Consider the following 12,245-nt stretch of genomic DNA (forward strand, 5'->3'; position numbering starts at 1 on the left):
CTTGAGGCGACGTTGCAGCGGAGGATGGAGCTGGCAAGACGGACAGAGTTGCAGGCTGAAACTGGGCGGGCGAGGGCGCAGGTGCAGGCGCAGGCGCAGGCAGGTGGTGCCGAAGAGCAACAGCAGCAGCAGCGGTGCAGTCGTGTGCGTGGAAGCGGCAGTCGAGCCGTCGACGAAAACGATGGGGGCCGGGAAGGAGCGACGGAGAGGGGCGGCAGGTGCGCAATCGACTGACGATGGCGGGTGGGCGGCGGGCTCTGTGGATTATGGGGCGTCGAACTGTACGGGCGGCGGGCGGAATAGACAGATCACCGGAGTGGCTGGAGAACAGAAGTAATAGGGATTAAGCAGAAGGCCGATTAAGCATTCGAGCTCATAGAGAGGGGCCGATGCGGCGGTGGGAGCGGGTGCAGGCAGAGAGACGAGGAGAGGGAGGGGCGGGAGGTGGGAGGTGGGAGGAGGAGGAGGGGAGGGAGCGATGAGCAGTGCTATCATGCGCGGTGCGAGGGCTGGGTGAGGTTTCGCTTGATAGAAATGGGGAGCCCGACCAGGAACACGAGGGAGCTAGCCGGATTGGGCCAAGGCTGCCAGAGCAAGCACGTTACAGGTTGGCGAGCACGACGTGGGCGCTCGACGGCGGGCGGAGGTGTTTTGGGGCTGGCGTGGTGGTGGTGGTGGTGGTTGCAGTTGTAATAGCAGTCGTGGTAGTGGTAGTGGTAGTGGTAGTGGCAATGGCAGTGGTATTGCTGGTTCTGCTACTGTTGGTCTCGAGGCCGCTGCGGATGCCGTGGCTTGAGGGGGGGGAGGAATGCTGCCACTGCTGCTATGGCTGCCACTGGCGAGACGGCCGCCGCGCATTGCTTTTTGTACGGATTTCAGGGGCTCTCTATCTGGCAGCAATGCGGTGGCCCAGTAGAGGGAGGCCGCGGAAGGGCGCAACGCATGCCCGCAACGTCTGAAACACAGAGGCGCGTCGACAAAGCCCGTCAGTCGGCCATCTGACGTGGACACTCGAGTGCCGCTGGGCGCAGGCGCGCGCTGATTGGCGGGCGGGCGGGCGATGAAACTTTGCCAGCGACCCCACGAGCCGGCGGCACTGCGCAGCCATTGTGCTGTGGTGCCATCGACGTCGCCAGGCGGCGAGCGCAGCGAAATTAACGTGCAGCTAGCGCGCAGCCAAGCAGCAGGCGACATATGTATGTCCTCGCACACTGTCGCTGGGGGCGAGTCGGGGGCAGCAGCAGCAGCAGCAGCAGCAGCGCGTGTCAGACTGCTACACCTAGACGGCAGTGCACCGCGCATGCGCTCCAGGTAGACAGGCCAAGCATCCGCCCGCTGACTTGGCGGCGACGCCGAATCGCCCGTCGCGTCATCCGCGGGCGCGTGCGCCCTCGTCCTTCTTCTCCGCGCCTGTTTGCTGCCCGTCCTTGAAACAATTCGCCCGCTGCGCATAACCCGCTGTCCATGGAACCCTTCTCGAACCCCTCTGCTGCCTCCACCACCGCCGCCCGCCATGTCGCACTCCACGCCCCATGCCGCCATGCACCACGCCGCGCCCCAGCCTGCCCACGGCCCGGAGTCGCCCGACGACACTGAGACCGACGACGATGCCCCCGCCGAGCTCATGGTCACGTCGCGCGCCCGCCGCCCCAACGCCGGCAACCGCATGTCCACGCTGCTGGCCCAGTCGGTCGAGGACGAGGCGTGGGGAGACGCGTGGGACGAGGCCCCCGACGAAGAGGAGTTCCACGGCGACCAGCCCGACGACGACGACGACTACAACCTCGACTCGTCCTCGTCCGAAGACGAAGACCAGGCCGCCGACGACGACGACGATGCCGGCGAGAGGGAGCTGCGCAGAGCCGAGCGCCACGACCGGAGCAAAAAGCGCAAGGCCGCCACGAATCCCTTTGCGGCGAGAGCCGTCGCTGCGGCGCGCAAGAAAGTCAAGCTGCATGTGCCCCGCACCCACTCTCCTACACATGCTCCCCCGCGGCCCAAGAAGAAGTCAGAGCGCGCATCATGGCTGCCCACCGACGAGGACGGGCCCGTCCGTATGTCCAACCGGAAGCAGACAATTGCCAACAAGGACGCTACAATGGCCAAGCTCAAGGAGAAGGACCGCCGGCGCGACGACACCCTGGCAATGATGAAGGCTGCAGAGGCCCGGAAACTAAAGTCCAAGGAGCAGCCCTTGACCCAGGCTGAACGGCTGGCCGAAGCCGCCCGCAACGAGCGCATCAACAAGAAGACGCTGCACAGGTGGGAGGAGGCCGAGGAGGCACGCGCAGCCGAGAGGCAGGCCAAGATAGACGCCCTGAAGAACCGCCAGATTGACGGGCCCTTTTACCGCTACTACAGTGGCCCAGGCATATGGGTCGATGACAAACTCAAGTATACGGGCAAAGATGCACCGACGCCCGAGCAGCTCGAGGAAAAACTCAACAGGGATGCGGTCGACGCCGATGCACCCACTGCTCAGCCAGAGTCAGAAGCAGAACACGCAAACTCCGCACCACCACCCGAAAGCCATGTCGACGACAGTCAACCGGCCCCCGCCCCGCCCCCAATGCGCGCCTCACACACACCTCCCATACCCACGACCCTACAACCGCAATCAGATTCGGCACATATGCCGTGGACAGCAGCAGCATCCCAAGGCGGAGATGTATTCATGGGCTCGCACGGCATGGCAATGCCAAGCAGTGTCATGTTTGCACCGCCAAGCCAAGATTCCTTCCTCTTTGGCATCGACCAATATGCCCAAGAGCAACGGTCCCAGTCGGTGTCTGGCGACCTCCCTCCAAACCCCTTCACACAGGCCTCTCCGTTTCAGCAGCAATACGCAACCTCACCATCCACATTCTCACAAACAGCACACCCATTGCTCAACGGCCCTTCCATGCCACCAAGCAGTGATAACCCTGCCATTGGCCCCGAAGCCATGCTTGCTCAACTCCAAAAACCAGCCGAGCCTCCTGCACCGCCGCGCCGCAAAATCATCCGCCGAGCCCTGCGGAACCTGCTTATCCTCTCTAATTTCCCCCATCTTGAGGTGCCAGTACCAACATCTTCTCGAGCCAGAACCAGTGCTTCGCTCCTCAAGGAAAAGGACAGGTCGGCACTGGTGCAGCTGTACACGGCACTCTTCAACTGGACGCCTGCAGAAGCCACCAGCTACATTCAGCAGACGCTCATTGCGCCTCCCAAGCCGCCCCGGAAGAATGCTGCCCACAAGGCTGACGCCGAGGTGGTGCTCAAGCCAGGACAGAAGCTATGCCCCATTACCAATACCATTGCCCGGTACCGCGATCCAGAGACGGGGATTGCGTACCGCGATGCGCGTGCGTTTGGCGTGCTCCGAGGCGTCGTGGGCGGCGGCTTCATCTGGAGCGGCAATCTGGGCTGCTATGTGGGCGGGCGAGCCAAGCCGCTGGAAACCATGGGCGGCAAAGGCTTCTTGGGCATGCCGCCGGCCAAGAACGTGCCCAGGCGGTTCTGGGAAATGTCGAGTCCGAGGACGGTCAAGAAGAGCGCGCCGCATCCTCCGCCTACGCCCACGCCTACGCCTGCAGGCGAGCAGACACAAGGGCGCACACAGAGTGTGCTGGGTCAGCCACAAACAGAGGCCAAGACCGGTGCTGCACCACATCACACTCCTGCACCCGTCAAGCTTGAGACGGGGGTAGGCCAGTAGCCAAAGAAACACACGGCTCCCACTCTCCATTCGTAGCCTTGCATATAGACGTGTAACATTAACGGCACCAACTGCATGCCATGAATAGTAATCACCAAGTGTTGGTATGTAATACACCAACACCACGACCAATCATCCTGTACATGGGCCCTGAACAAGGTGCAACGTGAGCCACTGCAAGCCTATGCCTGAGAACAAATGTGTGAAAGAAATAATGGGGCCAAGCGGCAAATGACTTGGAGGATCGTAAAGTCCATGATATGCATTGATGGTTAGCAGACAATTGATCTCAAACGCCATCCGTCTTGTCGTGTCCATCCGCAAGAGTTTTTTTCAGGCAATGGCAGATAAACACGCCGATTGCCCGCAGAAGCAACTCCCTAATCCACCATGATGAAGAAGCAGTCGGAACAGTAGTCCCAAGGAAACCGCCACTCGACCCCAGCCATGACCTTCGTAGCCATCATCAGAGTGCACCCGCTTATTTCTTCTCCTTCTTCGCACCACCCTTGGCCTTGGCTGTGCCTCGGAATGCCTTCATCCTGTTCTTGCGTTGCTTGCCTGTTTGCCCTAGTCAGTATGCATGTTCTCTTGCCTCTCCCCTTTTTTTCATATATCTCTCTACTCTTGAACCATGTATACAGCCCATTGCTGTGATCCACAACAAGTAGATCGACAAGTAGATATAGGACCAGCGGGGGGAACGTACGCTGCTGCCTGCTGGCCTTCTCGACCTTGGTGGCCATGCCATATCGTACTAGCCTGTAGCGAGGCTCGAACTTCTTCATGGCCTCGGCACTGTCGTAAATGAGAGCAAAGCCGGTGCTCTTGCCGCCACCAAAGTGTGTCTTGAAACCAAAGACGGAGACATCCTCCTTCTTGGCCTTGTACAGCTCACCAAGCTTGCCACGGAGCTCGTCCTTGGAAACGTTCGCGCGGTTGGGGTGGAGGACGTCGCTACACACAATTCCCGTCAGACACAGAGATCCTCTTTCCGCAATGACGCTTGCCCAGTATTTTCGGCTCCTTGCACTTACACGACCATCTGACGGCGTCCGAGAAGAGGGTTGCGGATGAACTTGCGCGTGCGCAGAGTAACTTGAGAGTCGGCCATGATGGATAATTTGGGCCTGCAGCAACGGCGGTTAGACGTCGCTCACAATGGCAAGGGGACGGGCAGAGGAGCGAAATGGACGTACTGGACAGAGATCGATCCTGCTGTTTGTCGATTCGCTGTGGTTAGCTGGCGGCGGGATGGAGATGTCGAATTTGCGGTGCGTCGTGTCGGCGGTCGGCGGTGCGCCTGTCTCGCTTAGACTGCCAAGGCGCCCCGCTGCACAATTAGGTAAGCTGGAAAGCAGGAACACCAGTCTTCAGCCAACGCCTCGCGACGTCTTTGCACCTGTAACTTTTTTTGGGTGTTTTTATCTCTCGCGAGAGCGCTGGACGAAGTTTGAATTATCGAGACTACTGGGACTATCATCGCAGCCTCCTCCGCTATGGAAACCCCCGGGCAGCTGTCGCAGTTGCGCATACTGCAGCGCCAGTATTTCCAGCTAGTCGAGCCGCAGCAGCTGAGATGGCCGGACGAGGCAATATTGAAAAGGCCCCAGGTGCAGACGTGGCTATTTACTCACCTGCTCGACGCATCCACCATTTCTTCCCCACCACCCGTGGGCTATCAGCTGAGGTTCCTCAAGGAACTTGTCGCAAGACTGGAGCGGTCCATAACAGACCCTGAAGAGGATGTATGGTCTCCAATCTCGTCGTTTTGCAGTCTCTGGCGTGGCCGTGTTCAGCCGGGTGCCACACCGGAACATGTTCCTTGTATAGGACGCAACGCATGCCAGCCTGTGCTGACTTTGTGCCCCTCTCTTGTCACAGGAAATTTCGGATGATATTATGGAGGCGATGACTAGGCTACTCACTACTAACCTACCGTCTGAAACCAGCGCAGCACAGCAAAAGGCATTGGTGACGTACTCGTTCCCGCAGCAGCCGACTGGCGCCAGCGTTTCCGGTGAGCGTACGGTAACACTATTGGAGGCCCGTTCCGTCATCTCCTCGTCCGGAACGACTGGCCTGAGAACTTGGGAAGCCGCTTTACTACTCGGATCCTACCTTGCATCCGCGGGTGGCCGGGGGTATGTGAATCAAAAAAGGTTATTTGAACTTGGCGCGGGGACGGGCATGCTGTCGATACTGTGCGCAAAGCATCTAGGTGTGGCTGGCGTTGTTGCCACGGATGGCGACGAGGCGGTAGTCGATGCCATCAAAACCAACCTTTTCCTGAACGGGCTTGATGTGAATGACGACTCAGGCTGTCAAGTGCGTACAGCAGCACTCAAGTGGGGCTATCCAGTCAACGCAACCAGTTTTGCTGAGGACTATGGCATGGACGTGCCCGACACTGTGCTGGGAGCGGATGTTGTAAGCTGGCATGACGGTCTTGTTACAGAGAAGTGGGTTTGACCAAGCTGCAGACCTACGACAGTGCCGTCATTCCACGGCTGGTCTCGACGCTGCGAGCCTTGTTTGCGCTCAACAGAAGGCTCCGGGCCTTGGTCTCTGCGACGATTCGCAATGAGCAGACGTTCGAGACTTTCCTCGACGCGTGTAGTGGGTCTCTCGGCTCTGGCGGTGGTGGTGTGCTGGCAGCGTGTGGACATTGGATGGAATGCGGCTGACTTTTGTGGGGTAGAGCGAAACAGGTTCAGCTTGGAGCCGATTGATTGCCCGCTTGTGCCTGAGGATGACCAGGAAGGCCCGTTTTACCCAACATCGACGCCGATCCAGATGTGGTGTATCACGAGAGGCCAGGCTGCGGATGACCCGTTTGGTGTTTGAGACGAGGTGCAGGAGAAAAAAGTCTTCAGCCGACGCGTGTAGTCTAGACTGCGGATTGGACGCTCGCACTTGGAGGGCTGTGGGGTGGCAGACATGGGCAGGCAGGGTTTAGGACTGAGACGGTGGGCGACGAAGAATTTGATGATTCACGCAAAACTTGGGACGGCGAGTAGTCTGATGGCGAAAGCGAATAATAAGTTGTCGGTCGGGCCTTTGCAGCGCGGGCGCTAGGGCAGCGATGCGCGAGTAGAAGAGCAAGAGGACCCGCCGCACGCCATGCAGCGTGCAGAAGGCGCTCGCGCACACACAAGTCGCTGCCTCAGACGTGCGAGGTATAGGCAGGGTAGGCGGGGGGCGCGTGGCGGGTTCGGACGCCGATAGGCGTGAAGTGGTGATTGCGATTGTGCCGACGCTGGAGCAGTGACGCCATGGCCTCGGGAGGGGTCAGGAAAGCACCGGATTGCCGCATGGGGCAGTGGGTGAGAGAGATTCGCAATATGGCTTCATTGTGTTGAGCGAGCGCGCAATCTGGGGGACCACACCGGAACTGGCTGGAAGCGGCACCGATGGGCACCCGGGTGGACAGTTGGTGCGGTGTGGTGCGGTGCGGTGCGTACATTACTGTGCCTAGGAGGATGTGTGTATGTGGGATGTATGTACACCTAGTCCAAGGGGGGGCCAGTGGTACCGGAGTCCGCAACAACGTGCACCTTGCTAACCCGCCGGGCGTGCGCATCGCGAGTGTCGGGCCGGCGGGATGGAGATGGATGGGTGGATGGGTGGATGGGTGGATGGAGGGCGATGGGATGCACCGAGCAGTGGAAGCGCGACGGCAATGGCAGTATGGGAGGCACTATAGGGAGGTGTATACATACGGCGCAGGTGGGTGGGTGAGTGAGTGGGCGTGGTGGGGTGGGGGTTGCAGGCTGCAGCGGCGGCGGTGGTGGTAGTGATGGCCGTCACGAATCATTCCCCACACGCCCCCCCCCCCAAGCACAAGCAGCGCATTATCGCAACGGCACCACTAGGGCCGCAGTCGTCGTCAACCCGCTGCGTTCTAGAACGGCGCTCCGGTTTGCACAGGCGCCGTGCCCGTAATTACTTATTGACCGCACCCGCCCAGCTGGCCGTTGCTCGACGACGCCTCGTTATCACCAGCTCTGTCCTCTGTCCTCTGCCGCCAAAAGCCGCTGGCCCTCTGGAAACAGTCGGCTCTCCCTCGCAGCCGTTTCACCCCCTTCACCCCGCCGCCCCGTCGCCCCGTCATCGACCCCCCCTTCCCGTGTTGCAGCCCTGCCCGCAGATCGCGCGTCGGCACCATCGCCAGTCCCATTTCCCTTATCTGTTTGCGTGTAAGTTTGCTGCCCTATTGCCGCCCATACACGCCGGGTGTTTTTCCTTGCTTTTTTGCTGCCTTTGGGCCGGCCTGCCTGGCTGCTTTCTTTTGCTGCTCTTCGCTGTCACGGCCACGGCTGCGCGCGCGCCGTCTCGTCAGCAGCGGCGGCGGCGACAGCGGTTCTGGGCACACTCGACGGTGGGCTGGCGGGCGTGGTAGCGTCGATAGGTGTTCCTGGGCTAAGTCGATGGCAGTGCAACGGGCGATAAGGGGTTCTGCTAAACAAAGCCACGCACGAACCTTCCGTCATATCAGCCAGCTGGGAAACGCGGCGGCCTGTGCCTGTGTCACCGCTCCTTCGCTTGGCTTTTCACCAGCCTGTAAAAATAACGCGCTCCGTGCGCCAGATTCCCACCCCAGGCCTCTAGCCTTTTAAACTTCTCCCACGTCCATCATGGCCACGCATCACGTTCGTCACCTGTCCCATCAGTCCAAGAAGTCGCTGCCAGCGCACGCACGGCCCGCCCGGCCTCTGTCAAAGCGCACGCAATCCCACGGCTCCAAGGCGGCCCCTCTCAAAGCCACTCCCTGCAAAGAGGCCGACATTGTCGACGACGACGAAGACTCGATGGCCGTGAGCTTCCTGAACTACTGGTATGTCTGCTCGCCCACACACCCACACCCTCGACGCTGACGCTGACGCCGCCACGCAGCACCGTTTGCGAGAAGCAAATTGTGGTTCCCAGTAACTCGGTGCTCTACTGCTCCGAAAGGTAAGGGCAAACCCTCGCGCTGCTCCACCGCCAGCCCCCATTGCGCGCACAGACCACCCGCTAACGTGCATACGCAGCTGCAAGAAGAAGGACTCGGAGAAGACGCTCGACTACTACTACTACGACCACTACTCGCCCCCCACGACGCCCTTTGCCGCCTGCTCCTTTGACGACCTGGTCTTCCGCGACATTGTCCCCCAGCGCTCGCCTACCCAGTCCGACTCCAAACGCTCGTCATGCACCTTCTCCGACATCTCGTCCGACGACAACACGGACGAGCGCCATCACTCGGATGCCTCAAAGTACCTGCGCAAACTCCACTTCACCCCTGCCTACCTCCCTGACACTGCCCGCCCCTACCGACCCCGTTACAGCCGTGCATCCACCTCGCAATTCAGCCTTAGCGCCGCTCCTTCGTTGTCTCACACGCCGGCTTCATCCGTAAGCTACTCGCTGCCATATACGCCCGCCACCACGCGCCCTCTTCCCCCCAGGACCAAGCCCTCGGGCAATGGATCCTATGGTGCTGCAAAGTCAATCGACCTGGTCATGCCCGTCACCGCCCCTTCGAGTCCCAAGTCTCCCAAGTCCTACTCGCACAAGTCGCCGGCCGTATCAAGGACCTCGATAAGCACCATCGAGGGGGAAATCGTCTACGCAAAGTCACCCGTCCCCGAGCCTTCCGTCGCCAGCGGCAGCCTCGGTCGATTACTTGCCTCATCACCTCGCAAGGCCTAGGCCCCCCCTTAACCTACTACGATTCGTTTTTGTGTTTGTCCACTTGGGCTCTATTTTTTTGGTTTTGTTTTAATAGACCATGACCACAAGGTCATCTGCTATGCAGGACGTAGCCCCTTAGAGGTTTATGAAAGGCGGTCCCATAATCCTCTTGCACTCAAAAGTTTTACTAGCAATATACCAAGAATTTTGTTTTTTGTTGTTTGTTTGATAGATACCTTGCTACCTAGATGAGGGTAGTGAATGATGACGGAAAGGAAGCGGTGGAGTAGATAGATGGACCCTGACGAATCAATCAAAATGCGTCACGTCGTCCCTGGGCGTTTGCTGTTCAGCCTCACAAATGGCCATGGTTGCACCCGATGACGCTAGATGACGCTAGATGACGTGCCCGAACAAGCAAAGAATGAAACAAGGTCCTTTGCCCATTCCCTGTCTGTTGCCTTGGGATACCCCGCATTGATAGCCATGGTCCTTGTTGCATGTCTGCATATGTGTATGTAAGTATGTATGAGCAGACATGGGGGGAGGAGGGAGGAGGGGGGTCGGTCCAATGTGCCGAGATGCCCTGCTTCTACTAGTATAGTCATGGTGCATATCTGTATAGAATCCCGATCTGTATAGTATCCCGATCATCATGTCTCTTTTGCTCTCGGAGATGTGCATGTCCTGATCTTCTGATGTTCCCCTCTTGATCCCCACTCGACCCGACTTGACTTTGACTAGGGCACACTAACACAAATACTACTCTAGTCGTATGAGGTATATAATTAGACAATGGCATGGATATAATTAGACTCCCACTCAACCAGCCACCCAACCAACCAACCAACCAACCATTGTCCCTGGGCCTGAACCAACCAGTCACGGCTAGCACCAGGGAAACAAGGAGAAAGCAAACCCTATTTAAAAAAAAACAAGGGGATCTGCAGGTAGGTACATCCAAGACGCGGGCCCCAAAATGCTTGTGCATGCTTGTTCGCCTTGGAAGGCAAAGCTTCGCCATCAAGTACATGTGTGATTTGCATTCGTTGTGGTCCAATGGGGAATATGCGCCGTGGAATCCGTTGTTCTGCGACTTTTTTTTTTACTTTCTTTCTTCTTCTTTCGATTCCTTTCTTTCTTTGTTTGTTTGTTTCTTCATCCACATATTGTTGCATGCGCGAATATTTTTTTTCATCATGGATTAAGAGTGAGAGAGCGTGGCGTATAAGTATTAGTCATGGAATGCGTAATATTATATACTTTATAGCTCCTACTTTTTTATTTGTCGTTTCTTTTGTATCTATTGCATTTTTTTTCTATAATTCTTTCCTTTCGGATCGAGAGTATATGTTCCGCTCGGATGCGACGGATGTGAGAATATCACGTCTCTTTTCAACATACTCTTCAGTCCAGATTCAGACATGTTGAGATGATATGATTGGTTTAATCCGCCTTTTGGTGACACCACATAAACTGATGGATACATGGATGCTGACAGACACGTGATCAATGGCAGAAAGGTAGCTCTTGGCGCGATGCTTGGTAAGAACCCGCATACACATGGACATGATGTCACGCCAATCATATCGACGATTCCGTTGGTATGTAAACTAATTAAGGATAGTATTATATGTACATATGTACCAAGGAGTGTGTATATACAAGCCCCACCACAGGCCAATCAAGCACGCGCTATGCATAATCTAGTAAATGCCCAAAATTCTTCTAAACATTATCGCATATCCTTCATCGTACCCAGTTCGCCGTCTCGTTTTTGTGTTGTTGTTTTGGATCGTGTCGTAAAAGCCAGCATCTAGCAAGTAGTGGCGCTGAACTGAGCGTCGATGCTGCCCCAAAAGGTAGCCTGATTGCCGGTGAGGGTGTTCATGGCAGCCAGGGAAAGGACGAAGCCATCGCCGGCATGGTCAATAGCCATGACCTTGATGGTATTGCCGTTGTAGGAGAGGTTCCAGCAGGTGCCGCACTGGGCGCTGCCCCAGCCAGAAATGCCAGAGTAGGCACCGACGTTAGGGAAGAGAGGAAGTTTGCCCTGGGTAGGGTAGCGGCCGACAAGACCGTTGGGTCCGTCAGAGCAGGAGACGTCGTTCATGGAGCGGCTGGCATCATCGTAACCAGTGTCGTACTTGACTAGACAAGGTCAGTATATAGAGCTGCAGACTGTTCGGGGTACTACTCACCAGTGATGGCAGAGGCCATGCTGGCGAAGCCAAGAACGGCAGCAGAGACGGCAGCGGAGAACTTCATGGTGATTGTTTTGGGTGGTGTTGATTAAGATTGAGGATTAAGGTGCGGTGGTATTAGGTAGATGGTTGTATGGATAGTAGATTGTTGGAAAGCTGGATGGTGATGAGAGCCAGTCTCTGCCAGCGACGGCAAGGTGCTTTATACACATTGCTATCGTGATGCCTCCACTCTGCAGTCCGTAGCTTTCCGTCATGCTGCAGTTACATTGCTAGTCTGCTCCCGGGGCACGGCTAGGCTGTACGAGGAGCGTGACGGGCAAGATGCCAGCAACGTACGAGGTCTAGGCTGGAATTTCTCACGATGCTAACTGCAAGCGTGAGTCCATGTGGTCAGGCGGTGGCGGTATGTCGAGAGCCAAGCAATCGGATGAGCTCATAGCGTGCCGGGACACGAGAGAGGATGCGGAGAGGAAGTGTATTTTTGGCAGACTAGTCGCGGGAATGGCTGGGCCAAGCGGTGCAAAGCAGCACAAGCGAGCATAAAGGCCGAGGCTACCGGACACTTGCATTGTTGGCCGCCCGAACAGGCAACCGTGGACAGCGATCAATAAAACGATGCTGCACCCCACCAACGCTCGTGGCGCATTCACGACACCAGCAATCTG

General features: G+C 57.6%; 5 protein-coding genes across 5 annotated transcripts; 3 read left to right on the forward strand and 2 right to left on the reverse strand.

Annotated features, from left to right (window-relative positions):
- Window positions 1–1,594: 1,594 nt before the first annotated feature.
- Window positions 1,595–3,463, forward strand: SETTUDRAFT_74921 (uncharacterized protein; the record flags this gene model as incomplete). Its single annotated transcript, XM_008030700.1, has 1 exon — window positions 1,595–3,463. A coding segment is annotated over one exon (1,869 nt), but the record flags the coding sequence as incomplete, so codon positions are not given.
- A 715-nt stretch (window positions 3,464–4,178) lies between these two features.
- Window positions 4,179–4,811, reverse strand: SETTUDRAFT_93976 (uncharacterized protein; the record flags this gene model as incomplete). The annotated part of the gene is made up of 3 exons (XM_008030953.1): window positions 4,179–4,258; window positions 4,407–4,654; window positions 4,735–4,811. 3 exons carry the CDS (start codon window positions 4,809–4,811, stop codon window positions 4,179–4,181), a joined length of 405 nt encoding a protein of 134 aa, XP_008029144.1.
- Window positions 4,812–5,196: 385 nt separating this feature from the next.
- SETTUDRAFT_94396 (uncharacterized protein) lies at window positions 5,197–6,544 on the forward strand (the record flags this gene model as incomplete). The annotated part of the gene is made up of 4 exons (XM_008030954.1): window positions 5,197–5,445; window positions 5,582–6,127; window positions 6,181–6,316; window positions 6,399–6,544. The coding sequence occupies 4 exons, from the start codon at window positions 5,197–5,199 to the stop codon at window positions 6,542–6,544; spliced, it is 1,077 nt and encodes a 358-aa protein (XP_008029145.1).
- A 1,319-nt stretch (window positions 6,545–7,863) lies between these two features.
- On the forward strand, window positions 7,864–9,669 carry SETTUDRAFT_164813 (uncharacterized protein). The gene is made up of 4 exons (XM_008030955.1): window positions 7,864–7,896; window positions 8,135–8,534; window positions 8,594–8,653; window positions 8,731–9,669. The coding sequence occupies exons 2-4, from the start codon at window positions 8,335–8,337 to the stop codon at window positions 9,389–9,391; spliced, it is 921 nt and encodes a 306-aa protein (XP_008029146.1). The 5' UTR covers window positions 7,864–7,896; window positions 8,135–8,334; the 3' UTR covers window positions 9,392–9,669.
- Window positions 9,670–10,952: 1,283 nt separating this feature from the next.
- On the reverse strand, window positions 10,953–11,727 carry SETTUDRAFT_164814 (uncharacterized protein). Its single transcript, XM_008030956.1, has 2 exons — window positions 11,575–11,727; window positions 10,953–11,524 (listed from the first exon to the last, which is right to left on the reverse strand). The coding sequence occupies exons 1-2, from the start codon at window positions 11,639–11,641 to the stop codon at window positions 11,190–11,192; spliced, it is 402 nt and encodes a 133-aa protein (XP_008029147.1). The 5' UTR covers window positions 11,642–11,727; the 3' UTR covers window positions 10,953–11,189.
- Between the last annotated feature and the right edge of the window lie 518 nt (window positions 11,728–12,245).

Source organism: Exserohilum turcica (genome assembly GCF_000359705.1).
Source record: "Exserohilum turcica Et28A unplaced genomic scaffold SETTUscaffold_5, whole genome shotgun sequence".
Taxonomy (NCBI): Eukaryota; Fungi; Ascomycota; class Dothideomycetes; order Pleosporales; family Pleosporaceae; genus Exserohilum; species Exserohilum turcicum.